At 34.9% G+C, this 27922-nt stretch overlaps 2 protein-coding genes across 3 annotated transcripts; both read left to right on the top strand.

Moving 5' to 3' along the window:
- The first annotated feature begins 1542 nt into the window (after positions 1 to 1542).
- On the top strand, positions 1543 to 16401 carry LOC130716857 (protein transport protein SEC24 C-like). 2 transcript variants are annotated; one of them, XM_057566875.1, is made up of 25 exons: positions 1543 to 1708; positions 1842 to 2727; positions 4128 to 4361; positions 4656 to 4730; positions 5144 to 5242; positions 5816 to 5927; positions 7245 to 7372; positions 7498 to 7617; positions 8155 to 8235; positions 8703 to 8780; positions 8927 to 9019; positions 10740 to 10794; positions 11447 to 11523; positions 11894 to 11965; positions 12105 to 12188; positions 12786 to 12905; positions 12988 to 13056; positions 13141 to 13218; positions 13342 to 13480; positions 13716 to 13880; positions 14268 to 14413; positions 14749 to 14934; positions 15149 to 15237; positions 15348 to 15379; positions 16090 to 16401. In XM_057566875.1, exons 2-25 carry the CDS (start codon positions 1897 to 1899, stop codon positions 16197 to 16199), a joined length of 3273 nt encoding a protein of 1090 aa, XP_057422858.1. In that variant the 5' UTR covers positions 1543 to 1708; positions 1842 to 1896; the 3' UTR covers positions 16200 to 16401. The 2 variants fall into 2 exon arrangements, with proteins under 2 accessions (XP_057422858.1, XP_057422859.1); XM_057566876.1 differs by having other exon boundaries at positions 1544 to 1708; positions 14755 to 14934.
- A 7609-nt stretch (positions 16402 to 24010) lies between these two features.
- Positions 24011 to 27862, top strand: LOC130718890 (DExH-box ATP-dependent RNA helicase DExH12-like). The gene is made up of 3 exons (XM_057569522.1): positions 24011 to 26160; positions 26528 to 26917; positions 27018 to 27862. Exons 1-3 carry the CDS (start codon positions 24307 to 24309, stop codon positions 27621 to 27623), a joined length of 2850 nt encoding a protein of 949 aa, XP_057425505.1. The 5' UTR covers positions 24011 to 24306; the 3' UTR covers positions 27624 to 27862.
- Positions 27863 to 27922: the final 60 nt, after the last annotated feature.

Here is a 27922-nt window from a genome sequence, read left to right on the forward strand (position 1 = left end):
TTCTAAGAGCTCGAGCTTCGTTATATTTACTCATTTATGTTTGTTTTGGAGATGCTAGTCTTAATTTGTTCATGTTGGATTATATGGAATATTTTTCTCTTGAGATGTTGGATTATATGGAGTTTCTATATTTTTTCACATTAATATAAAATAATAGTATTTTATTTTGAATCCGACCACCAGAATCAAACCAAACCAATTGAGACCGAGTTGCTTTGGTTCAGTTCCAAAAGTAAAAATTTAGAATATATGAACAAACTCAAACTAAACCTATCTAATTAGTTCGGACGTTTAAACACCCTAAATTCAAATCAATTCAATTACACCCCTAGTCTCTTATGTGCCTTTTCACAATCATGTTAATAAAGTCCATAACTTCAACATTTCTCTATATTAATTGGTGGATGACAAAATAATAATTTACAAAGAATACATATTTTAAAATATCGGACCATACCTACTCAATCCACCATCTTCACTCTTTTTACACTTAGAATCGATTTGGTGGACAAGATATACATACATGATAGAATAATGTAATCATATCCTGTCTTAATTAGTTGTTTGTTGCACCAGCAATATAAAATAACGCAATATTATCAATTATCCAATCATGTGTAAAAGTTATCATGAGGGGAGAGTTAGAATAGAGTTATCTTCACAAGATAGGATAACAATTTTCTATTCGTTTTTAGCACCTAACTCTAAATTAAATTATTTCAATATTTATATTTTATATAATTTATAATAATATTAATTGATCAATATAGAATATTAATTTTTAGTAATATTCTAATTTTGTTATTTATCAATTAATAATTTTTATTGCTAAGTTAAAATAATTTAGTTACTCATAAACTAATTTAAAAAGTGATCTAATTGATTAATAGTCAAAATATTGATTTTTTTAAATAGAAAGTATTGAATTTACTCATAAAAAAATTAATTATGATCATCACCCTACTACCACTTAGTTAACATTATTTTTTATTCAAAGAAAAATTTGATATTTTTTTCCCTGTTTATACCATTTCTATTGTTATATTGTTCACCTCAAACACATGATAGGATAAGAGTCATGCATTTATCCAACTCTTTATCTTATTCTACTTTTATTCTCTTAAATAAATCCGTCATCTTCAATTGTGTGAGTTACATAAGTTTTTTTTGTTGGTTTTATACGTTTAAACACCACCGATTTTGTACAAACAAAAACTTAAAAGTTAAACCTTTTTGTAAATTATGTCGAAGATTGTAGACCAAAAAAGTATAACACAATTAATAAGCAGCCGAACTCTGCATCGGAGATTAGTCTCATAACCGTCGGATATGTTAAAAAAAAATGATTCTGCATGATGAAAACTTAATTTAAACACCAAACAACTCTTGGATAAAGTGTACCAAAAATATAGCGTCTAATTAAAAAAAAAAAGCAAAAGCTAATTTCCACATCAGTTTTTTGGGTCCGGACATGTTGATAACAAAAATAAAAATGGGTGCAGGCAGCAATAGTTAATCTTAATCGGGAAAAAAACCCGAAGCAAACGGCCCTTAACCAGTTACGAACAAACGAGAACGAGAGCGAGCGCTGATAATAATATAACAACAAGCTCTTCCTTCTTCCGTACACACTCTCTCTAAAACCCCTCATCTCAATCTCCGATCTAACCTGCTCCCAATTCTTCAGATTCAACCGATCTCATCTCAGGTTTCGCCAATTCTCAATTCGATTTCTGATTTCTCACAGCTATGATGATCATTTCGTTCTTTTCATTGATCCTCTTTTTCAATTTTCTGGAATGTTGCAATGATTTTCAATTCTCTGTTGTTGTTTCTTGTAGATTTGGATCGTGTACTTGGAATTGGTTGAACGATTTGATTTGATTCGATTCAGTAATGGCTGCTCCTGTGCCTCCAGGGGCACCTAGACCCGGCGGCAATAATCAGCCACAGGGACCTCCACCAAATTACATGCCGAATTTTCGGGCTAATTCCGATGGAGGAGTTCTTGATAATCTGCAGAATTTGAATCTTAATCGACCTCCTATGGTGTCAAATCCTTTTTCTAGACCTCCCCCTTTTAGCCAACCACCTAATTTTCCTTCTTCTGCACCTTCACCTGGCTTCCCTGGTTCCTCGCCGCAGTTTTCGCGGCCCGGTCCACCTCCCGGAGCAATGGTGCGGCCTGCAGGACCTCCTTCTGGGCCGCCGGTATCTACATTGCCCCCAAATGTTGCTACTGGAAGACCTACCGGTCCACCTCCTGGTAGTCAACCCCCTCCGCCGTTTGGGTCAAGGCCGCCTCCTAATTCTTTTCCGCCATCGTTGGGTGGTGGTTCTGCTGCACCGGTTTCTGGGTTTCCTCCACAAGGCGGTTCTCCACCGAGCCGTCCTCCTCCGCAAGCTCTTGGTGGTGGTGCTCGTCCCAGTCCGAATCCTTTTGCTTCACCACAAATGAGTGCTCCCCCGGGGGCACCCTCTATGAGTGGTTCCGGTAACTTGATGAGTAACGGGCCTCCGGTGTTTTCTGCTGGAGCTTTGCCAGGTCCCCAACGAATTCCTCCGGTTGGCAGTGCACCGCAACAGTCGGTTGGACCTCCAACAATGAGAGCTCCTCCTGGACCTGCTGTTCAACCTCAGTCCCCATATCCTATGCCACCTCAAGGAGCAGTGCAACCTCCAGGTTCACCTTTTGGAGCACCTTCTTGGCAGATGCAATCCCAGCAGGTAGCATTTCTCCATGTCTGTAGTTGAAATTTTGAATGTCTTTTTATCTAAATTTTAGCTTCAACGTTCTGTTGAATGAGTTTATACAGTTAAACACATTCTTGTACCTCTGACTATGAGGAATAGACTCTGCCTGTTTAAAACTGCTGAAGCCTTTTTTGGATTGCATGGTCTTAGCCTCTTAGGTCAAGTATATGTAAGTTTTTTAGATGAATAAACCTGGAATTTTATTTTGCCTCTTATAAACAAGAGTTTTATGTGTATGCATTACTCAGAAAGTTGTCGGATCTATAGCAATGGTGTTGCTTGTTAATTGGTTGGAAGAGCCTTTAGAGGAGATAGGAAATGTCTTATGTTTTGCGCAGAATGAAAGTTTCAGAATGTGGTTTTCTTGTTCATTTGTCAACAGTGGTGGTTCTGAATGTTTTAGTTGGTTTTAAAAAAAGAGAGATTTTATGAGAACAAGATGCCTTTTTTTTTTATCATAAATTTTTTAGTTGGCATGAGGTAGCTAAGAACAGCTACTTGATATCTGACACACCCAAAAAAATTACAAAACTTTATGTGAACATTTAAAACTTTTGAGGTTATAGTGAGCATATTGATCAAATTTTAGGATCAGTGAGAGACACTGCTCCTATTTATCTTCTTTTTAAAAGTTAAAGAAGAAAGTAAAAAATTTAGGACAGAATATTCTATTATTACAGAAAATTACGGATAATCCTCATATAAAAGTCTTACTAGCAATCACCCTAAGGATTCCAGGGGAAAAAACTGACCCATGTAAATAATTGCAGTGACACAAGTTGTGCTTATTGCATTTGCCTTTATCCAGTTAGAGCAAACTATTAATTTAAGTTCCTGTCATTCCTAATCATTTTCTTTTACTTTTGAAGTTCCAGAAAGTTCAGAGCTTTTGAATGCATAAAAGTAAGCACTTAGTTTAATACCATTTTCTGCTGTCTCTGTTTAAAGCTTATGGGAGCCTGCTCTTCTGTTATGCGATGCTGCTCTTGAATTTATGCATCAGGCAAGGGTTTGGTATGATGGTGCCTGTAAAATATAAACCCGAACCTGTACTATGGTTAAGCACTGGTCTACTTTTTCAAAATTCCTTTGTTCTCTGTCAATTCTGTATTGTTGGTTTCGAGACACTCAGTATGTAACTGACTAATTATTATGTTTGTGAATTACCGCGTAGTCATCATATTGATACTGGACAGATAAATGGGCACTTGGTGACAGTAAACATCTCATATGTACAGTTGTTAGTTTGTACAAAAGTTTTCTTTAATATGTTTCCACATCTAGTTAAATTTTGTTATAATGTGTTGTGTCCTATATGAATTTATTCATCTTTTGAAAATCAGTCTCGACTCTGAATATTTGCAATTCTGTAGGTAGCACCACCTCCTCCAGTTCCTGGTGCTCCACAGCCTCCTCGGATGTTTGGCATGCCACCACCATTGCCAAATCAATCAATGACTACTACTATTTCACCTGCGGTTGGTCAAACTGGAGCCCCTATGGCTGGGCCATCCAAAATTGATCCCAATCAAATTCCAAGGCCCACCCCAGGTTCCTCGGTGATCTTGCATGAAACTCGTCAAGGCAATCAGGCAACCATTCCTCCGGTATTCTTCTGAAAATTCTTAATATTGTTTTTTTTTCCTTTGATATAAAGTGGAGAAAGAGAAATAGTATGTTACAACTGAGGCTTGCTAAATATGCTTTTCATGTTCTTGGTCTTTGGTATTATAAGTTTCCTCTTCTCAATTATTATCTTTTTCCTTTTACATTATTTCTTATTCAAAAACTTTTTTAATGAGTTTCATAGCTGATGTCATGTCTTATGTTTTATGGAAAGTCATATATATTGCATTAATCATCACAACTGTTTGTTCTTACATTGTGTTTTTTTTGTCCAGCCTGCTACCAGTGATTACATTGTAAGGGATACCGGAAATTGCAGTCCGCGTTACATGAGGTGCACAATCAATCAGGTCAAGTGACATCTGCAATATATTTTTAACTTTGAATAAAGTCGTGAGAAACCCTAGTATTACTGGAGTGGCCTCTATCACTTGCTTGTACATAGTTGTATTTGTGCTTCTATATTGTAGTTACACTTAAGATTACTCTCGTGTGTTTGATGGTCTCATATGCAGAGGGCTTGAAAGTCTTTATTCAATTGGTGTATTTTTTGTGCTTTGCCTTTTGATTTGCTTAAGAAGATGCTTATTTGTATGCTCTTTAGACTTCTCTTCCAAAATATTTCTTTTATTCAAAGTGAATTTTGGTGCTACAATAATTCTATGAGATTGTTAACTCAATTTTGATAATGTTGAGATTCTTTCTGACATTTCATATTGGTATTTTGTTTCATTTGCTTTGTTCTTTTTATTGAATGGAACAGATTCCTTTCACTGCTGATCTTTTGACAACATCAGGAATGCAGTTGGCTATGTTAGTCCAACCTTTGACCCTTCCTCACCCATCTGAGGAGCCCATTCAAGTAACAATTATTTTTTCTCCTTTGAAGTTTCTGCTTCTGCTCTTACTTTTATTTTATTTTATTTTATTTTATTGAAGTGCTAGTTCTGCATGCATTTTTTTTAAGCGCTAGAGTTAGTTAAGGGTCGTTGGTTTCTAATTTTGTTTTCTGTTTTCATTTTCTTGTGTTCACTTTTTACTATGAAAAGGCCACCTCATTTTCACCATGTTTTCTCTTTTCAAAGTTTTGTATAGGAAAAAGGGAAAAGAGCTTTTTATAGGATATTACTATGTTAACTAAGTAAATGAAGATATAGGATATTACCTTATTCTTGTCTAGTGTTTGATGGCCTGCTAACTAATGTTAAAAAAAGTACTTCTGTTGTTTCAAGTTTCTTCAGTGACTGTTGTCGAGCTCATAACTATTGTGTATTTGTGTTCAAATCATATTTTGTGTAGCTGTAGTGGTGGATATGAACTATATTATAATTTTCAAAGTTCACTGTGTTCTATCTCTAACATGCTGGCTTCCATCAATAACTACTGTGATATTTTTTAGGTAATTATTTTGTCTTAATATCTGATGTTGTTATAGGTTGTTGATTTTGGGGAGAGTGGTCCTGTCCGTTGCTCGCGTTGCAAGGCTTACATAAATCCCTTTATGAAATTCATTGATCAGGGAAGACGTTTCATCTGCAACTTGTGTGGTTAGTACTTGAAAATTTACTCATCATACTGTTGTTTGTTTGTATATACTATGGAAGGTGCCAATGGGTAGATGATTTGTTACACTGCTTGCCCTTACAATGGATAGAAGAGAAATTGGGACCATGAATATATAATCACATTCTAAAGGATAACCTCCTTTTATAAATTCCCAGTGATTTCCTTTGATGGTCTTGACATGGCTCATTAGGTCAAAAATCGAATTCATTTGGTGTAATTCCAATTTTTTCCTCTTCTAGTCTCATCCTCACTCCATCTAGTTGCAGCAACTATTGCTGCTTTCACCTCATCTGCAATCGCCCTGTCAACAGTTGTACAAAGAATGTTTGGCAGTTCTTGTGGTGGAAGATTGGGTGGTAAAAGTGAGATCCAGCAGAGATCCGGTGCTTATTCATAATTAATGACCCCCGTCCATCTGAGTTTGGTGATTCCACCGGTGGTGGTTGCTTGACCGAATTGCATTAAACCCAAACCATAGCTATTGCCTCAACTGTACCTTTGTCACCCTGGAGATGGTTCTCTTTAACCCAAATTTTCTCATCTGTTTGTTGCATTATTTGTACTAGTCAATTAGCTTCTTTCTCCACAATATTGAGTTCAATGTATATTTCTCTCACTGGTTTTGCTTCATAATTGTTGTTTTCTTATAATCCACCACAATTTGATCATTGGAACTTCATCATTACTTTCATTTTTTTGGCTCCAAAAGTTGCAGTGTGTCAATGCCACACTCAAGACCACTTCCCTCTTGAGTTCTCCACCTGCTTGGTCGCATGATGTATCCTATTTCCCATAGGGTTGTTTATTTACCTCTTCATCCTCAAGAACAATCCCCTGAATCTGCATCAACTAATGCAGCATATTCTTAAGCTCAGAAATGCTGGACTCCAATGAATGATTCTGCAATCTTTGATTGGTGGTCACCTTTTTCAAGAACCCCATCACATTCTTCATTTCTTGCCCAACAATAGATTTGGCAGGTCGGGCCAATTGATTAGGAGCCCATGGAAGAGAAATGAGATGTTGATAGATACAATGAAATTTGAAAATAAATGAACAATTTTTTTGTTTGAGAATAGCAGATAGATCTCTCCTCCAAGGGTTGCCCTCTTACAACTGAGCCACTGCTCTGTTTTTCTAAACTAACAAATCTGAGTTCCTCTCCCTTCTAACTTTACTCCTTAAAAGTCCTCATAATTTTTCATAAATCTTTGCTTCTCTGTGATGAGATGGGATTATTCAATATTTTTCTTTTTGTGACATTGCCAACCATTGTTTACTGTATATTTGTTTTACAGGATTTAGTGATGAAACTCCACGGGACTACCACTGCAATTTGGGTCCAGATGGTCGGCGTAGAGATGCTGATGAAAGGCCTGAGTTGTGCAGAGGAACAGTTGAGTTTGTTGCTACAAAAGAATTCATGGTAAGGATATTTGTAAAATATTCAAGGCTGGACTTTTGAGTGTATTTCTTTCATTGATTGTTCATCATTACAAGAATATCATTAGTTTACTTGACGAGTGGTTGGCAATTCACTATTTTCCGTAGGTCCGTGAGCCAATGCCGGCGGTGTACTTCTTCCTCATTGATGTATCAATGAATGCTGTTCAAACTGGTGCAACAGCTGCAGCTTGCAGTGCCATAAAACAAGTCATTACAGACCTTCCTGTGAGTTCTAACTGTAGACAACTTATTAACCATTTATATATGATAATCTGTGTGATGCTTCATGCTTAATAATTTCCAAATTTTTCTGTTGTTTGATTGGATTGAAAGTTGAAACTCATTGCTTCATTATGATCCATTTTATGTTGGTACTTAGATACCAAGAGACTAAACCTTTAAGATTCCTCCCTCCTCTCTCCACCTGCCTCTGAAACAAATAATGAAATACAGATATAAAATTGCATAAATTGTTTGAAATGAATGGTGTAATTTTAAAAAATAATTTCCCACTATGATGGTATGTACTCTTAATTATAATAGTGGTATTTCTTATTTATTGTGTGGGATCTTTATGTTTTTTGACTCCTTTTGGCAACCCTCTGTTCTGATTGTGACTTTATGGTCAATTATTTGGCTGAATTTCTATTTAGAGGCTTCCAAGAATTTTTTTAATTGTGTTGTGGCCAGATATTCTTGCAAATATCTCATTTTATTTTGACATGCACTATATAATTGAAATTTTTGGGCATATTGCTACAGGAGGGTCCTCGCACACGGGTGGGAGTTGCAACATTTGATTCAACAATTCATTTCTACAACTTGAAACGTGCATTACAGCAGGTATCACATAAGTCCACTACTAAACATATACTGTTTCTTGTTTTGGAAGAATTAGTTGCAAGTGCATGGTTTCATTCAGTTTAAATTAATTAGATTTTTGAAGCATTAGTTTTACATTTTCTGCTTTCATAGGGTGAATGACAATGGGATTTTTGTGCTGCATTTAATTGATGTCTTGGAAACTGAGCAGTCATATTGGCATTGTTTGTATCAGTTTTTCTGTCTCAGAGTAGTGGAACTGGAAAGTGGAAACATTGGTTTTCTATTATTATTCGTTTGCCTTGATGTTTTAACTTGTGACTGTATTATGATTTTAAGGACATGAAAAATATTCCTTCGCCAATCCTAGATATAGTTATTTACAATTCTGAATAACTAGTTTAGATACCTAGCTCTAAGCTCTTTGTTTTCTTTCCAGTATTAAGTAGTTGAGTATCAGGCTGATTTTGGAATTTATAATTTTGTAGCCACTGATGCTCATTGTTCCTGATGTCCAAGATGTTTATACTCCTTTGCAAACTGATGTAATTGTACCACTATCTGAGGTTAGTTTCACATACTTTTCTGCTTGCAGAGTTTTAGTGGATAAATTGAGCTATATTTGGTCACTGTGTTTACTTTATTCTATTCCTCTTATTGTTGGTTTAGCCATGTGGTTTTTCATTAACTGGTTTGCTTCTTTCATGGTTAGTGCCGTCAACACTTAGAATTGCTTTTGGAAAGCATTCCTACCATGTTCCAAAATAATAGAACCTCTGAATCTGCCTTTGGTGCTGCTATCAAGGTATTGCATTTTGTTTTCAAGTTATAGTCATGACTTAATTTGCAATGCTTTATGTTATTTGCCAAGATAGCTATATGGATGATGTCGGCACCCCCCCCCCCCAATTCATATACTTTATTGTCTTTTTGGATTGTCTTTACTTTCTCCATACCAATGCTCATTGGCAAAATTTTATCTCAAAAAGAAGGAAAGAGAATAAAACAGTAGCCATAACTAGAGTCTTTGATTTCTTCATCTCAGCCTCCTTGCTGCATGAGGTTTTGTCCCTCTTCCTCCTAAAACGAACTAATGTTCCTTGTATCTACAATGTTGTTTCATAGGGTGTCTTTTTATGGTATGTGTTAGTGGAAGTTGAAGGGTTTATAAAGTTACATGGCTAGGTTTTTTGTATGGTTTCTGTTGAGATATTAGATATGTTTTAATATAATATGATAATATTAGATTGGAGATATAATTTGATAAGATCCGTTATAGTAGGTATCCGTATCATCATGTTATCATGTACTAGACAGGATTAAATTTGTAGATATAGACTAGAAAACCTATTGTTGAGATAGACTTGAACACATGTCTATATATTGGACTTCTAAGTCATGTGTAATCCACATTACATAAGTCAAATTATCAATCAGAAAACAATCTTCCTTTCAAATTGGTTTACGGGATGCCTCATTGCTAGGGAGCCGCGTTAGAAACCAAGAAAAATAAAGAATAATTTTATTGCTTGATTGTAAATGAACAAAACAGGGAGAGAGATCTTCTCCAAGGATGTCCCCCTTCATTAAAGGCTTGCCCCTTCACAACTGAGCACTCGCTTGGTTCTTTCTGAATACAGTGCCCTGACTGACTTCCCTACCCTTATTTACCCCTAGTTATTTATGATCTAATTCCCTCTAACTGTCCAACTGTTCTCATTGTCCAAGTTTACTTCTTTGTCTTATCATTCTTCGAAGCAAATACCCTTCTTTGTAACATTACCTTTTGCATATCTATTCTCCTTGTTTGAAGGCCCCAAATTCTCATTCAATGATTAGATGCCCCCCACCAGAATCCTTCCCTCCCTTTTAACCTTTTTCCCAATCATTTTCTCCTTGCTTCCTGGTTCCTACACACCTTTCATACATTGGCAAAGTTGTCAATTGTCATTGGTCAGGATAAGAGGTTGTGAAAGAAATAGGCAAAGAATGGTAGACTTTGATTGATGTGATATTTTCTGTCCCTGGGCCTGGGTCATGGAGAATCCAAGTTTGGAAGAGAAACAATGATTCTTCCCCTCCCACAAATTATTAACCCATTAACTGTCTCCCTCTACCTACTCTTCCTCTATTTATAACTTCTTAATTAATTAACTACTCCAACAACTCACAAGGGCTACTCTCAACTAACCGGGCCTAACTAACAAGGGATGTCCCACTTGATTTCTTGGACGCATCCTTATTTCTATTGTTATTGACTTACCTATTTGAGGGTCGGGTGCTAAATGGTTTTTACAGCCCAAATCTCTATTTTTGCTTTGGTTTTCTATTACCTACTACCCTTTCTAATTCTCTTGACATGTACTTCAGTAGCTGAGCCTGAGAGATTCCTTACAAGCTCTTGTGCACATTTACTGTCTTCTCACTGGGATTTACAGTTTGGCACATGTTCCTTCATCCTAGACAGATCATTATATGGATATAAAAATGTCTTAAAGCTTATACTTTTTGTTTTCTCCTTTTAGGCGGCTTTCCTTGCAATGAAAGACACAGGAGGAAAGCTGTTGGTTTTCCAGTCAGGTGAGCTTCTTAGCTTGTATATTTCCTAATTTATTGATATTTATATGACATTATTGTTGCTATATATATCCTTAGTGGGCCATGGTGGATGAAACATCTAAACTATGTTATGCACGCATCTGCCTCATTTGTTACTTGACAAATTCTATCATGTTTTATGACTTTAGCAAAAGTCAATATCTAAATATAATAAAAGTTACTGGTATGCAGTAAGATGCAAAATTTTGCAATACTGCAATTTAAGATTAAATAAAGAAATATTTTTTAACAATTTATCTGTTTTAGTAACAGGATTTGATTATAAAAAATGAATGAAAACTGTTGCCGCACAAGATGTCCTTAGTAAATACCATTGACTTAATCAAAAGGCTTTTGTTGTCTTATTCATGCAATGGAATTTTACCACGTCCTGAAACAATAAATATTACATTTAGTGTTCCATGGACAGTATTTGTTTGGACTTGGTGTTTGATCTTCATTATTATGTTTGGTTGGGTCTTTCTTCTAATTTTTTGGATATTTTCTGGTCATCACCTTGTTTTATCTTACTCCATTTCCTTGTTATTTTTTTCCTTTTCTCTGCAACTGTATTTGTGCTTTATTGTTTGGTTTATATTATATTTGGTGATTCTCATGTTTTTTTGTTCTCCAGTCTTGCCGTCTATAGGCATTGGTGCACTTTCTGCACGTGAGGCTGAAGGTAGAACAAACATTTCTGCTGGAGAAAAGGTAGATTCATCTCAATTTCTATCTGATAGTAGGAAATGTTTTTAAATTCTGTTATGGCCTTTCCTGGTCATAAGTTTGAGCTTGATAGATGGTGCCGTGGGATTAGTTCTCTATATTTGCAAATCCCATTTATTTAGTAGTGGAATTGGAAAGGAGACCAAATTCCATAGATGTAATATTTGACATGATTTATATCAAAAAAGTGTAAAAATTCATCTGCATACTGTATAAAATCATCTGTGATTACTGATTCATCTGACTCTGCATTGCTTTATCTGTTCTGCCTCCTAATAGTGTAGTGCAGATACTGATTTGTTGTGCATATAGTTTTTGCATATTCTTCAATTGAAATTCCTCTGTTGAATTTCAGGAAGCCCAGAAATTACTTCAACCCGCAGATAAAACATTCAAGGAACTGGCAGTTGAATTTGCTGAGTATCAGGTCAAACTTAGTTCTTTTGCTTGGGATCCAGGCTTTACTTTTGGTCCCGTTGAAGTTACTAGTTGGTTTTTCTTGTGAGCTTGTTTGATGGTCAACTTGACATGGAGAATTTAAGTATAACTATTTTGTATTGCTGCAGGTTTGTGTTGATGTATTTGTGACTACTCAGACTTATGTAGACATGGCTTCCATATCTGCCATCCCACGAACTACTGGTGGACAGGTATTCATGAATGTATTATTTAAGTAAATGATTGAAGTATTAGCTTTAGTAGTATCTTATGATAAATGAGGTGAAGATCTTATCTGAGTTTTTTGTATACTTGGTCAAATATTTGTAGTAAGGATGAAGAAATGTTATTTTTTAGTCTGTTTTACTTATAAAACCTGTCTTTCTGAAAATAATGGAGATGCATTCAACCAATGCTGAAAATTTTGAATGGCAAGGCAATTGAGGAAAGGAGGAAGTGGTTGAATAACAAATCATAAATTCAATTGGCTAGCAGTTCTTGTATATCTGAAGAAAAGGCAGCATTAATAGACTGTAATAGTAAAGGATTTTGCAACAATATCATATTTGCTAAGGCCTCTATAATTTTTCACTAGTCAATAGCTGATGCCACAACAAAATATTTATGATCTTTTTTAGAATGGAAATATTTACTAAATAATTTATAATGTGGTTGTTGTTTACTCTTTTAAACTTGTTACATTTATACTCTTTTACAGAAAGTATTTTACGTAAAATATGCTATACAAATAAATATATATGTTGCCTGCATTAAATTTTTAGATGCTGAACTTCGCACTTTTTTCCCAGGTCTATTACTATTACCCATTCTCAGCTCTTTCTGATTCTGCAAAGCTTTACAATGATCTTAGATGGAATATCACTAGACCACAAGGTTTCGAGGCTGTAATGCGTTTGAGATGTAGTCAGGTAGTCTGCTTGTTTCACTCTCTTTGCTACCTTGTCATTCAACATGTTGATTCTATAATGTTTATTTGAATTTTTTTTTCAGGGCATCCAAGTACAGGAATACTATGGCAACTTCTGTAAACGCATCCCAACAGATGTTGACCTACCTGGGGTCTGTATATTGTTTCTAGATGTTAAATATGCCTATATGCATGTCTTGTATGCAACCTTAAGCATGAGTTTTTCTTATCTGCAGATCGATTGTGACAAAACTTTCATGGTAACTTTGAAACATGATGATAAGTTGCAGGATGGATCAGAATGTGCTTTTCAGGTATTAGAGAATTTCACCGCTCTACTTTCCTGTTGTTCAAGATCTTCAGATCAGCTTATATTACTCTTGAAAACATTTCATCATTTTTTGTTCTAAAATATTTACTCTTTTTCTTTTATTCAGTGTGCTCTTCTTTACACAACTGTGCATGGCCAAAGAAGAATACGTGTCATAACTTTGTCGCTGCCTGTCACGAGTATGCTCAGTAATCTGTTTCGAGCAGCTGACTTGGATACTCAATTTTGCTGTTTCTTGAAGCATGGTATCTCATTTATCCCTCAGTTACATTGCTGTTCTGATTATTCTGTTTTTTGACATTTGTGGCTGCCATTTATGGATTTTACTGTTAACAGCTCTATATTGAATTCGCTTAGCTTTCTGTTAGCTGTATATATTGTAGCAGTTTCTGTGGTGGGGTCTTCCTGTTCTTATTTTAAACAAGTGTCTTAACTCTTAATTATGTACTGATGAATTTTAACACTTTTTTTTTACTGCAGCTGCTACTGAGGTTCCATCAAAGCCACTCCCACTTGTTCGGGAACAAGTGACGAATCTTTGCATCAATGCACTATTTTCATATCGTAAATTTTGTGCTACAGTGTCCTCATCTGGCCAACTTATTCTTCCAGAGGCCCTTAAGCTTTTGCCCCTGTACACACTTGGTATGTGTGAATTCTAATGCATTTTATGCAAACGTTTTCTAATAAACAAATTTGTGGAGCTAAAAGTATTAATTGTCATAGTTAATTTATCTGTGTAACATGTCATCAAAATCCTTAAATTAAAATATACCCTTTAGAAGAATTTTCCTGCAATTTTATTGGTGATAATGTTCATTGACTTTGCATTATTTTCCTTATTCTTGTCCCTATGTTGAAGTAAGGTCTTGTTTTAGCTGTGAATTGGGGATGACTTTAAAAGCTGATATTCATATGCTTGATTTGTCGATGGTCAATCTTGATTGTTGAAATTCAAAATGTTATTATCTGGCCTCTCTAAGAAAGCCTGTTCAAGTAGTGCTAATTTCATTTTTTTCATTTCTTTTTCAGCATTAACTAAGAGTACTGGGTTGCGAACTGAAGCAAAGATAGATGAACGGTCATTTTGGATAAACTATGTGTCCTCTCTGTCTGCTCCATTAGCAATACCACTCGTGTATCCTAGGATGGTGGCTATCCATGATCTTGACTCAAAGGTATATTTATTAATCGTTAAATAAATATATATATATAATATTATAGAGTTAAATATATATATAATATTATATATTTATGTAGTTATGAATGATTTTAATGTATGTAGTGCTTATTCAGAATTGGATGATGTTTGGTATTTTGAGAATGGTGATTTAAAAAAAAAAAACATGAGCGTGCCTTACATATTATTTAGTTGATATGATATTTTGTGAGCATAATAAGCTATGCGATGAAGAGGATAAATGGTAGGTTTTCTTATGGTCTTCATCTGTTCTGCACCTGTGTCTATTATATTAACCCTGACCTTATATTTACATCTTGAGAATTTTATAAGTTTCAGGAGGATGAAGAATCTGTTATTCCTTCCTTTCTTCCCCTTTCTAGTGAACACATCAGTGATGATGGAATATATCTTCTTGAGAACGGCCTTGATTGTTTGATCTATATTGGAGACTCCGTAAATCCAGATATTATACGAAGACTGTTTGGTGTTGCTACAGTTGAAGAAATTCCTACTCTGGTAATTTCTAAGTTATCTTCTATCTCTCTCTCTCTCCTGTTGCCAATGTCTAATATCATCACATAATCTGTCAAACTTTACTACTAGCCGTGGTTATTTTCTATGGAATTTCTATTTTTGAGAGCTGCAAACTGTAACTTAAGATCATTTTTCCATTTCTAGTACCATATTATTCACAACTAGCAATGCGAAGTTAACAGTTATGTTTTATCAGTTTGTATTGCAGCAACATGACAATCCACTATCAAAGAAGTTAAATGAAGTGATAAATGAGATACGCCGGCAAAGATGTTCCTACCTACGGTAAGCTTATTGTTTTGATAATCATCCATATTTGAAACACTGTTGAATAATTTACATGTCATGTGACTTAAATGAAGTGTAATAAGATAATATTTTAACTGTTATTGCAGGTTAAAGCTCTGCAGGAAAGGAGATCCATCAGGTCAGTACATTAGAATGATTGCTTAAACCCAATTGCTTAATGCACGCTGGATTTTTAAGCATTAGCATGAATAGATGAAAGTTAATTTAGAACATGAAACCACATGACATCATTCCCCAATCCTGTTGGCAAATTTTCATTTTATTCTCCATCTTTTGAAAAAGTTGATTGTTTCGAGTCTTCAGGGCCAGCCCAACCCTAAAGCAAGTGATGCCGCCAAAAAAAAAATTCTAATTACTTTAGGCCTCCAAAAATCTGATTTATTTATTTATTTTTTTTTTGTCTCAACGAAAGTTAGTATTAGAAGTAAGATTTCTTTATTAAAAAATAGGCACCTCATGTTACAACTCTGTCTTTTAATTAGTAACTTCCTTATTTCTAGTGGTCTTTTCAATCTATTAATTCTAGTATCCTAGTTGAAATTATGTTCTATAACAATCAAACTTGGCCTAGGTGCTGCATTGTTTACTAAATTTATCAAAATAGGCTCATATCCAGAACCAATTACTTCATTATTTGATTAGTTCTCATTTGGATGGTAACTTGGTATGCTAGACTAGTTTAGAATAGGAATTATTCAAATAGAAGAAAGAACTCTAGAGACAATTTTTAATTATTCAAATAGAAGTAAGAACTCTAGAGACAGTTTTTATGGTGTAAATTGTTCGTAATTTTTTATTATTAATTTAACCTATCTTTCTATCTGTCAGGAATGTTGTTCTTTTCATATATCGTAGAAGACAAGAGCGCAGGCGGCTTCTCCTATGTAGAATTTCTTATCCATGTTCATAGGCAAATCCAGAATAAAATGGCGTCATAACAGAGTTGTTACCTGCTTCATTTTTGTAATCTTATAGACCTTGGACGATAGAGCGCCCCAAGCATAGTCGAGAGATTTTGCATACTTTATGCGCATTTTTCGATTGCTTTGCGTTTCTGGGAGGTAGACCAGAGAACATAATTTTGGTGTACATGTATAACTCAATTTTTCATCGTTTTATAACTCATTGAATTTTATATGAGCAACTGTCTAAACATACATTGTTTTTAAAAGGAAACATATGTTGTTGAACAGCTAAAATTATGAGTTATAACAGAGAATAAGAATAATGTCACATATGATATTAAAATATGCAAGAGATGAAATTAGATACTAAAACTTAATAGATGGGATGATCGCACAAATCCTTTTATAATTTTTAAATTTAAAGTTTAAATTAATATGTCGGATGATATAAAGTAATATTAACTTCCATTGTTTTTTTTTTGAAAGATGCAAATATATTAAAGATTAGATAGGGCCAGGGGCCAATACATCAGAAGCAACAAGAGGGAGTGCCCCATCCGGGACTTCCTTTATCCATATAACACCAGAAAATAAAGAAGCGTTCTATTTTTAAGGATTGTAAGGACCTGTATTTATCGTTTTTCCTGTTTTCTTTATCTTTTGTGCGCCGGGGAGGTATCTTCCATTGTTATAAACATATAATGTTTCAAAATAAAACTTATAATTATGTTGTGAAATTTAAACTCTGGTCCTTTTAAAATTTAAAATTAATATGTCAAACAATACCGAGTAACATTTGACTTTTACCGTTATAGTTTTATAATTTAAAATTTAAACTCATAAATTGCATAATTCAAAGTTAACATTAGCTTCTACCATTATAATTATATTATGAAATTTAAGTTTACTACCGGGACGCATGATAGTTTTTTTTTTTAGAAAGCACCGGGACGCATGATAGCATTTGGTTATTAAATAAAATATTCACATATCATACTTGTGCTGATTTTTTAGCACAATATAAATGTAAATTAATCACATTATTAACCATAAATGTAGATTAATCACATTGGTAACCATAAACTGTTTGAGAATGCATTGGTTGTGGACTATTGGTATAGATCATAATCCTCATATAGATTGTACGCGTTTTACATTTTCAGAACCTTCTCACATATATTAATGTGATGCACGGGCGATGAATTTAAAAAATGAGTAAAAAGTTGTTTTTATAAACGAATAGAGAAGTGTTTTGGATTTATCCTCTTCATATAACAGGTTCTCTGATCGAGGAAACTCTTATATCATTCTCACTACTTTTTCTATGTCGTTCTCCTTTTGTACCATTTATTCTTTTATATTTTGGTACTTAATTAGCTCCAAATGAAAAGCCTCGGCTGTCCACTCCTCACAGTAGAAGTATGTAAGTGAGCGATTCTTCTATCAATTCCAAGAAAGTTTTACACAGTACTTTTATTGAGAGTTCCAATTTGATGAGTTCTTTCACCTGCCATAACACATGTCATCAAATTCATTTGATTTAACTTAAATAGAAGCCTTTATAACTGTCTCATGTATAAATACAATAAGGTAAGTTACATCAAAAGTTGAAAATCAGTTTTAACCAAACATTGATACTCGCTCTGGTCATTTTTATAGGAAACACTTATGAACACTTTCTATAAGAAACATTGATACAAACATTGAGCATCCAATCCACAAATGTCGAATAACAATCATACCTTCTTTATTTATAATATAACCTGATATGCACAAGTTAGAAATATGCCTCGTGGATCTATTTGTTTGAAGATAATATGTAGTATTTTTTTTTCCTTGTATTGATGAATTTCATGCATAGAAATGGCTACCTTTATGGTATGTGGGAACTCGACCACTTTATGATTGTTTGGAACAGCTCAATTCAGTCACAGGTTCTTATGTAGACTATGATGAGGCCTTTTTCTAAATCAATTAGATACTGCTAAACGTAAAACAAATGCTGAACTAAACAACTTTATTGTGGATTTACAAATAGGACTATTTGATTCTTCCTCTTCTTCCAGGAGCTTTTAGTTTCTGAATTATCTTTTAAATGGAGGAATGTAGTGTACAGGGACAACTACTCCTGATATGAAACTTTGTTATGCCCAAATGATTATGAAGGAACATGGAGTCAATCAAGTTCCAGTTGTGAGAAATATCTATTGAAGAAAATATTCAGTTGGCATATCAGATCCAGATAGTATCAGTTTGAAATCCAAGTCCTGTTACTATTTCCCAATTACTACTTATTATTATGGCTTATATGCTCCCTTTGATAAGATGTTTTGTAGTCCAGACTCAATGTTAGTTCCACACCTACCTCTCAATAATAACCTTATGCAGATTATCAAGTTACTAACCTCTCATATCTCAATAATGAATTTCTAAATAAGAAGCCGAACTTTCAATAGACTAATGCCAATAAGGCATAAAATACGAATAAGAAGATATACAGAGAATGATTGGAAAAAGGAAATGGGGGCAGTGCAGATATCTAATGAGTCAAGGCCGAAATCTATTCTTGCAACAAAACTCTGCTAAGAGAGCTATTTTTTTTTTTGAAACGCCAAAAGAAGATGTATATAAGATAGCACAAGGGGTGCTATAACCCATATACAACAAATAGAAGAAGAAAAGAGAAAAGGAATTACAGCCGTAAGAAAGAACTTAGCCAAAGTGCTACAAAATAGTACTACCCCTCGAGATATTCCAGCTACTAATACAAGCAAAAAGCATAACAATGGGTCCTAAAACTCCAAAAATTAAACCAACTGATGTGCTAACAAACGTGACCCTGAGGCATCAGAAGCATCCTTCCTTAAACATACAAAATCCCAGCCACATAATTCCCACAACGAGAACACAGCTAGCTCGCAATCCCGTTAATGCAGGTCATAGAGTGAATATAAAAAGCTTTTTGATTTGCATCTAAGCCAATTCCAAGCTCGGAATTTAATTAAATCCAGCACTTTTTCCTGATTCACCAATCCAGCACTTCTGTAGTCATGTAAGTTAGGGAGTCAAACCATCAAGTCAAGATTCACCAATCATCAAGATATGCGATGATTAAAGCAGGACTCCAGCATTTGAGAAGTGCTTCATTGACATGAAATTAAAGCAGTCAGTAACAAAATATACGATGGAAGGAACGGCGATGAAGCTTTACCCACAAAAGGAGATGTGTTGAGGACGATTCGCTGCTAGGGTTGTAGGAGATGATATACTTATACTAAGTGAGGGTAGGGTGATGATGTATTTTAATTTGGGCGAATTTTGCATCAGAAAAGGCCCACCATCTTTGAAAACAGTAAACATTATAATAATGTAACAAAACAAATCGTATGGTATGGGTGAAAGAACAAAGAGAAGAAAAGATGCAGAGATATTTTAACAAAAATTCTCATAACTTAACACTAGTTCATTAAGTATTATTTCAAATGTCTTGTCTTGTACATAGAAATTCCAATCCAACTAACTATATACACTTGATAAGCCAACTGACACAATTATATAATTCTATAGTCAGTCTATACACACATGACATAATTGATAATTCTATTCTATACATAAGTCTTCAATTGTTGATCCAATCTGGAGAATATGCTGGAAACTGCTTGTAGAAACCATCTTGAACCAGATTAGAAACCGCCAATTTTTCATCCAAGATGTACCTGACACGACCCCAATAAAAGTGCTTTTCAGAGATAATTGAGTTGAAGCAGCGAAATTGAAACTTGATGCCAGAAATAAGATACCATCATCCAAGTTCACCAATGGCACCCATGTCTTGTTCTTCTGGTCAAGTTGGTAGATATCAATCTTGTATGGGTTTTCTCTTAACCCATCTCCATCTATGTCGACCAGATACTTATCTACCAACAGTAACTTTGCTTTAGCTTCCACCAAGTGTTTTTTCTTCCCGCCACCGCCAACAATCGGCGAAATGATTTTGAAGAATCTCCGATGATTTCCGATGAAAATAAGGTTTCAGAGCACAGTGTTGTTACGGCTCTGAACTCTCAAGTCAAGTGTTGAAGATGATGATGACGTGGACAACTAATCTGACTTGGCACATACGTGGAGGGAAAGTGGGCTAAATTTTTTTTTTCGGCCCAATGTCTTAGCCTCTTAGTTTTAGTCTTGATCTGCTTGGGTTTTTTTTTTCAAACAGGTTTTTTTAACAACTTAAGCCTGGCTTATTTAATTAATCAGATTGAAAATTTGTAAAATTGCTTCTGTTGTATTTTTTTCTCTATAACACTAATTGGCACGAGAAAGGTGATGTTAAGATTTGCCCCATTCAGTTTTTTTTTTTTATCAAAACATTCAGTTACTTAAATATACGAGAGTCATTTAGTTATTTTTTTTTTCAAACAGAAGAAAATGGGCCAAGCCCAAGGTCTTACATAGTTATACCCATAATGATATAAAGTACAAGGAAATCACATGATGCTTTGTTTTTTTTCTTTTTTTTTGGTCAAAGGAGCATAATTCATTCAATTAAAATTGTCCAACGGCACTTACAACCGAGTCCATCATTCATTGAATGAATAAGGAAATTTGGGCCATAGACCCAAAAACAACTTACAAATAGTTCATATTCAAATAAGCCCACGACTCCTTAGAACGTCTAAACAGACCTAAGGGAGATTGAGGAAAAACTATTGCAAGAGACCCAAGAAGAAATAGGGCCCATCAGAAGCTGGGCCAGCCAAACCCTAGCTTTTGGCGTTTCCAAACCCTGGCCAACCACAGGAAAGGGGCGGCAGAACAGTAGCAGAGGAAAGGCTGCAGCAGCTCCACGGCAAAGTCCGAACACAAGGTCTGCTACAAACGAAGCGAATTTAATCTTCAAACTTTTAATGTCGCTTCTTTTTAAATCTTGCCGGCTCTGCCGTCTGTAGAAAAACATCTCTGCAACAAGATTTTCAACAGAGGTGTACACCACCACTAAAAAACACAATCAGTTACTTACGATATAGGAAAGAACCTATGCATATGTGAAATTAATTTTTTTTGTCAACTGATCGATGTTTATTGAAAGAAAGGCTCAAGGCCCAACCCCACTAATGAAGGAAAATACACTACGGGACCAAGTAACACTTGGGCTAAAAGACTTCAGCAGAAAACTAAGTCTGGAAAGCACAAGTCCACTAACATCAAATAGGAAACAAACAAAAGAGGGACAAGAGATTAAAAGTTTGAACCGACAACACCCCGACTAGCAAAAATAGACGTTGAAGGCTAAAAAAAGTTTATTTGAGTTTCATGAGAAAGCCATCTGTATGCAGATGTTGAAGGCTAAAATTTCAATTTTAAGGTCCAATCAAGCTACCAAGAGAGGGAAAGTGGGCTAAAAGATTTTTTTAGGCCCAATGTCTTAGCCTCTTAGTCTGGATCTGCTTGGAATTTTTTTGAAACAGGCTGACCTGATAGACCAAACAAGCTGACCTGATAGGCCAAACAGGCTTTTTTAACAACTCAAGCCTAGCCTATTGACCCAAAAAAAGCCTAGCCTATTTAATTAATCAGATTGAAAAACCATTTTTTTTGTATTGATTGCCATTTTTACTGTACCAGTGAAGATGGGTTTGCCCCATGGAAACACTTGATTATAAAATTGTTTGTCTGTTGTATTTTATCTAAGATTATACTGGTATATATATACGATTGTATGATTTTTAAAGTCTTATTATAATTATTTTATAATAATGTTATTATTTTTAGTTTATGCCTCAAGACTCAACTTACACCGACGATAAAAAGTTTACATTAATAAGATTGTTTTGGTAATGGACCGAAGTATAAATAATATTATTATCCGTTAGATATGTTATTTGACGATAAAGATTTGATATTAATACAAATAAAAAACACTAGATGAAATGCATGTGTCATTTTTCAGTTTTTGTATTTGAAGTTTTTTTGAGTATGTCAGGAAAATAAATTACACCTTACAGGGATTCAACCCTAAACCTCTAACCCTACTCTATTGAATTTGAAGTTTGGATCAATATATAGTAAAATAAAAAAATTAACTTTTACATTTATAATAATAATACAAAATTTTGTTTTTTTTTTGTTACACAAAATTTGAATTTACTATCACATGGATTTAGTTATCATATTATATTTTATATTATGAGGCCATAACTAATATTTTGCGAAATTTTGAAGAGAGTAAAATTCATTTTTTTATACTTCTAAATAAAAGAATTAACACGAAACTCAAAAACATTTCTTTGAATAAAATATTTTTTCTTTTCTTGACAACAAAAAAAATGATTTTTTTTATATGAAAGTATTTGTCAACCATGTAATTATTTACCACTCTTTAAAACTACATATTGTAAATTGTATTTTAAAATAACCTAATATTAATACAAAACTTTGTAATTAAATTAATAATTTATGGGCATTGTTAAAATTTTAATTATATTTAGTGGAAGAATAAAAATGATAAAATATATTTTAATTGTATTAATATAAACTAAAATAAAAAGGAGATGTTTTGAACTATTACTTTTGAAATTTTAAAATTAATTTGGGATTGGGTACACAGTTGAAATGAACCATGTTTGATGGAACATTAGGAATTGAGAGCTAAGTAGCTTACGTGTAAGTTCTGAAGACCTTGCAACTGAGAGCAATTCAAGGTGCAATGATGAAAATACCAAGTGTACAAAATATTTTGGGATTTAGTCAGTCAAGGACGTCAATTTGTTATAGGTAAGCTCTTCTTTTCTATGTGAGATTCATATACATACTCCATACTAAAGTTAATTGGATATCTAAGTAAAAATCTTTTATTAGCTTAAGAAAACGCAAAACAAATCCGCCAAAACTCCAAGATGCATAAACTCTCAAGAACATCCACTAAACTCATCAGCTTCAGGCATGACAGCACCGGTGTGAAGCAGATTCAACATTTTTTTTTTAAAATAAATTTTATTCTTTTAATTCATGATTATTCTTTTAGTAAATCTATAAAAATAACTAATAATATGAAGAAAAAAAAATACACATTATAAACAAAATGAATATCTCCGTGTATTTCACGGGTCACAATGCTAGGACTTGAATTAAAACTTCTCGAGTCAAAATCTATTTATATTTTCCAATTTTTTTTCTTTTGTTTTTGTACTCAATCAACAATTATTATATAGAGATTAATTTTTATGCACCGACAGTGTAAAAAGTTTTACACCATCATTCAATCACAACCTTCCATTTTCTATTTTAGATATTATTAAATTCAAAATTAATTGTGAGCTAACAAAATGGAGGGATGTGATTGAATGATGGTGTAAAACTTATTTACACCGTCGGTGAATAGAAATTAATCTCTTATTATATATGAAAACTATTGTTACCTAAAAAAAAATCACTTTCTTTTTTCCTAAAACGTGTTTCTTTGAAGGAAATCATGTTTGAGTCAAGAACATCCATATCACTGTGAGGTTTCATTCCACATGAAACAATAAATAAAAATCTACATGAAAATTATCTAAATGCACATCAAATTTACCTCACATAATTTACCTAGCTTAAAACTCTCATGTATTGTCATTTTTTCTCTTTTTTTTTACTCTCTTTTATTTCTTAAGATTCTTTTCATATGTTTATTTGTTTGACATAAATAAGGATGAAAAGACACACACATATAAAATTAAATTTTATCATTTATTAATAAGCAAATTATTTTTGGCCATGGTACACCCTAATGTGTAGTAGTGAAAATGTGAAAATGAAATCCCCCGTGTACTAGTATAATAGATAACTCTTGGATATTCCTAACTAGATTCTTGGGCAAGCCTGACTAGAGTCTTAAATATTTGATGAAAAGTTGAAGTATCTGTTTTTCAATGACAAATAAAATCTACCCTAAATTGATTTTGTCAGACGATGGAGATGGAGATGGAGATGGAGATGGAGATGGAGATGGAGGAGTTGGTCGTTTTCCAGAAAAAGGATGAAGATGATCACGACGACCTTGCTGAACCCAATAGCTCTTCGGCTATGCAAATTGGTGGTGGATTTGATTATGAGTATTTGGATATGGAGGAAGAGATGAACCTGAACGTGCAGGATATTGATGCGTACTGGCTTCAGACCAAAATTGACCCGCACCTTGCTGAGGAAGTGCTCAATATTCTTGCTCTTTCTGACCACAGGGAAGTGGAGAACAAGTTGTTGTTGCGTTTGGAAGAAGATTGAGGAGGAGATGAAGGTTTATGCCAGTAGTAGGAAGATGGAGGGGTTGCAGTTGCAGTTGCAGAATCAGCAACTGCAACTGCAACCACCCCATATGCTTGATTTTGATACACTTGCTTTTCATCAAGGTACAGGGTTCTTTAGGTTTCATATGCCAAGTGGGTTTTTTAGGGGTACTATGAGCCAGGGTTATGATGAAATCCATCTGCCTGACGCTGGACCCTTTGATCCTAATGAGAAGCTTGTGAAAATATCTTCAATGCCTGATTGGGCACAACCCGCCTTCAAAGGGATGGCACACTTGAATAGGATTCAGACCAAGGTCTATGATACTGCACTCTTCAAGCCTCACAATCTTCTGCTCTGTGCTCCAACTGGCTCTGGAAAATTTGATGTTGCTGTTCTCACCATACTTCAGCTAATTGCAGGCTACAGGAATCAGGAGAGCGGTTCAATTGACCATAGTGCTTATAAGATTGTCTATGTTGCGCCTATGAAAGCTCTCGTCGCTGAGGTTGTAGGGAATTTATCCAATCGTTTGCACGAAAATGATGTTAAGGTTAGGGACCTCAGTGGAGACCAGTCACTCACCCCTCAACAGATACAAGAGACTCAAATTCTCGTCACAACACCTGAGAAGTGGGATATTATCACTCGAAAATCTGGAGATCGAACATACACACAGCTTGTGAAGCTTCTTATCATTGACGAGATTCATCTTCTTCACGATAACAACAGAGGGCCAGTTCTTGAGAGTATTGTTGCTAGAACAATTAGGCAGATAGAAACCACAGAGGACAATATTCGGTTGGTGGGGTTGTGTGCTAATCTTCCTAATTATGAAGATGTGGCACTCTTTTTACGTGTGGATCCGGACAACGAGTTGTTTTATTTTGATAATGATGATAGGCCTGTTCATCTTTATCAGCAGTATGCTGGAATCACAGTTACAGAGCCCCTTCAGAGGCTCCAGTTGATGAATGATATATGTTATGAGAAAATTATGGATGTAGCTGGAATGAATCGGGTTCTTATCTTTGTGCATTCAAGGAAAGAAACTGCTAAAACAGCTAGAGCCATCAGAGATACTGTACTAGCCAATGATACTCTTGGTAGGCTCCTTCGAGAAGATAGTGCAAGTCGCGAGATTCTTCTCACTCATACTGATCTCGTGAACAGCAATGATCTTAAAGATCTTCTGCCCTATGGATTTTCAATTCATCATGCTGGTATGACAAGGGCAGATCGTCAGCTTGTTGAGGACCTCTTTGCTGATGGACATGTGCAAGTTTTGGTATCCACTGCGGCCCTTGCCTGGGGTGTGAATCTCCAAGCTCAAACAGTGATAATTAAAGGGACACAGATATACAATCCTGAAAAGGGGGCCTGGACTGAACTTAGTCCTCTTGAAGTGATGCAGATGTTGGGTCGTGCTGGAAGGTCCCAATTTACCTCATTTGGTGAAGGAATAATTATTACTGGCTTTAGTGAGTTGGAGTATTACATCTCTATCATGAACGAACAACTTCCTATTGAGAGCCAGTTTGTGTCCAAGCTGGCCGATCAGCTGAATGCAGAAATTGTTCTTGGTACTGTTCATAATGCTAGGGAAGCTTGTAACTGGATTGGATACACTTACTTGTATGCTCGTATGTTAAGGAATCCTTCTTTGTATGGTTTAGCACCAGATATCCTAACAAGAGATATAACATTGGAGGAGAGAAGAGCTGATTTGGTGAGCATCTCCGCGCTCTAATTTATCATCCTGTTATTACCTGAACTAAACTGATATCTGTGTGATTATTTGGTTTATTTTTTATATGTTATCCTGGTAGCATTTGTGCTTCTCATTGCTATTATTTTTGTACAATTGCACGAGAAGGGAACCAAAGCTTCATGGCTGTAAAAATTACTCATTCGAGTTGGAGATAGGCTCTTGATCCTTTTTTTTAAGTTTGGTTTTTCTCCTATGTATATTTGCTTAGATGGATTTCAAATTATATTCAATGCAGAAATTTCTGGATATACATAATACATTGTCCATACTATGTTTTAGTAATTTTTTTTGGCTAATACTGATCTATCTCATTGAAACCTTGCAGATTCATACAGCAGCAACCATCTTAGATAAAAATAATCTGGTGAAGTATGATAGGCAGAGCGGATCTTTTCAGGTCACTGACTTGGGTCGAATTGCAAGCTACTACTACATAACGCATGGAACCATTTCCATGTATAATGAGCATTTAAAGCCTACAATGGGATACATTGAGCTTTGTAGATTGTTCTCATTGAGTGAAGAATTCAAGTATGTGACAGTAAGGCAGGATGAGAAGATGGAGCTGGCAAAGCTTTTGAAACATGTTTCCATTCCCATTAAGGAAAGTCTGGAAGAGCCAAGTGCCAAGATCAATATTTTGCTGCAAGCATACATTTCACAATTAAAGGTTGAAGGGCTCTCGCTGACATCTGATATGGTCTTTATAACTCAGGTTAGACTCCATTCCTTACCTTCGATACAAATTAATTGGAAATGATGCCTTTCTTTTATTGTCTTTCTACTGATTCTTGTACTTAATTTCTCTCGTGTAGAGTGCTGGACGCCTTTTGCGGGCTCTTTTTGAGATTGTCTTGAAACGTGGCTGGGCGCAATCGGCTGAAAAGGCTTTGAACTTATTCAAGATGGTGACTAAGAAGAGTGTCCAAACACCGCTTCGGCAGTTCAATGGGATCCCAAGTTATATATTAACTAAGATGGAAAAGAAAGATTTGGCTTGGGAAAGGTATTATGACCTATCATCACAAGAGATAGCTGAGCTCATCCCTGCACACAAGATGGGAAGGACACTTCATAAACTTATCCACCAATTTCCAAAATTGAACCTTGAAGCACATATAGAGTCAATTACGCGCACCGTTTTGAGGGTTGAGCTCACGTTAACTCCAGATTTTGCATGGGATGACAGAGTCCATGGAAATGTTGAGCCATTCTGGGTGATTGTGGAGGATAATGATGGTGAATATATTCTTCACCATGAGTATTTTATGCTGAAAAAACAAGATATTTCTGAGGATCACACTCTAAATTTCGTGGTGCCAATATCCCAGCCTCTTCCTCCCCAATTCCTTATCCGTGTTGTTTCAGATAGATGGCTCGGATCACAAACTGTTTTACCTGTTTCATTAGAACTGAGGTAAGGAACACCTATGGTGGCTTGTTGGTGGTGATGCTGGAAAGAAATCCTATGTGATTCATACATGCTGGAAAGATATTAATGTAATAAATCTTTTTATTTGTTCATTGTATTTATTAGGGTTTTAGGTTATGTATATCATAATAACTCCCAATTGGTTACTTCTTTTGTAGATATGAATTGATTGATTAGGCAAATAAGAAAATTTGAATATTGACCTTTGTTCTGTGATAATTATAAATACGTTTAACTGTGTTATTTTCGTTTGGTTATAACTCTTACGTCCTCGTAGTATAGCTCAAA

Source organism: Lotus japonicus, chromosome 5 (assembly GCF_012489685.1).
Source record: "Lotus japonicus ecotype B-129 chromosome 5, LjGifu_v1.2".
NCBI lineage: Eukaryota > Viridiplantae > Streptophyta > Magnoliopsida > Fabales > Fabaceae > Lotus > Lotus japonicus.

Coding starts and splice junctions, on each gene's coding strand:
- LOC130716857 (XM_057566875.1), top strand. CDS start 1,897: ATGGCTGCTCCTGTGCCTCCAGGGGCACCTAGACCCGGCGGCAATAAT. Junction 5,243..5,815: donor CATCTGAGGAGCCCATTCAA/GTAACAATTATT, acceptor ATGTTGTTATAG/GTTGTTGATTTTGGGGAGAG. Junction 8,236..8,702: donor TGAAACGTGCATTACAGCAG/GTATCACATAAG, acceptor ATAATTTTGTAG/CCACTGATGCTCATTGTTCC.
- LOC130718890 (XM_057569522.1), top strand. CDS start 24,307: ATGCGTACTGGCTTCAGACCAAAATTGACCCGCACCTTGCTGAGGAAG. Junction 26,161..26,527: donor AGGAGAGAAGAGCTGATTTG/GTGAGCATCTCC, acceptor GAAACCTTGCAG/ATTCATACAGCAGCAACCAT. Junction 26,918..27,017: donor ATATGGTCTTTATAACTCAG/GTTAGACTCCAT, acceptor TCTCTCGTGTAG/AGTGCTGGACGCCTTTTGCG.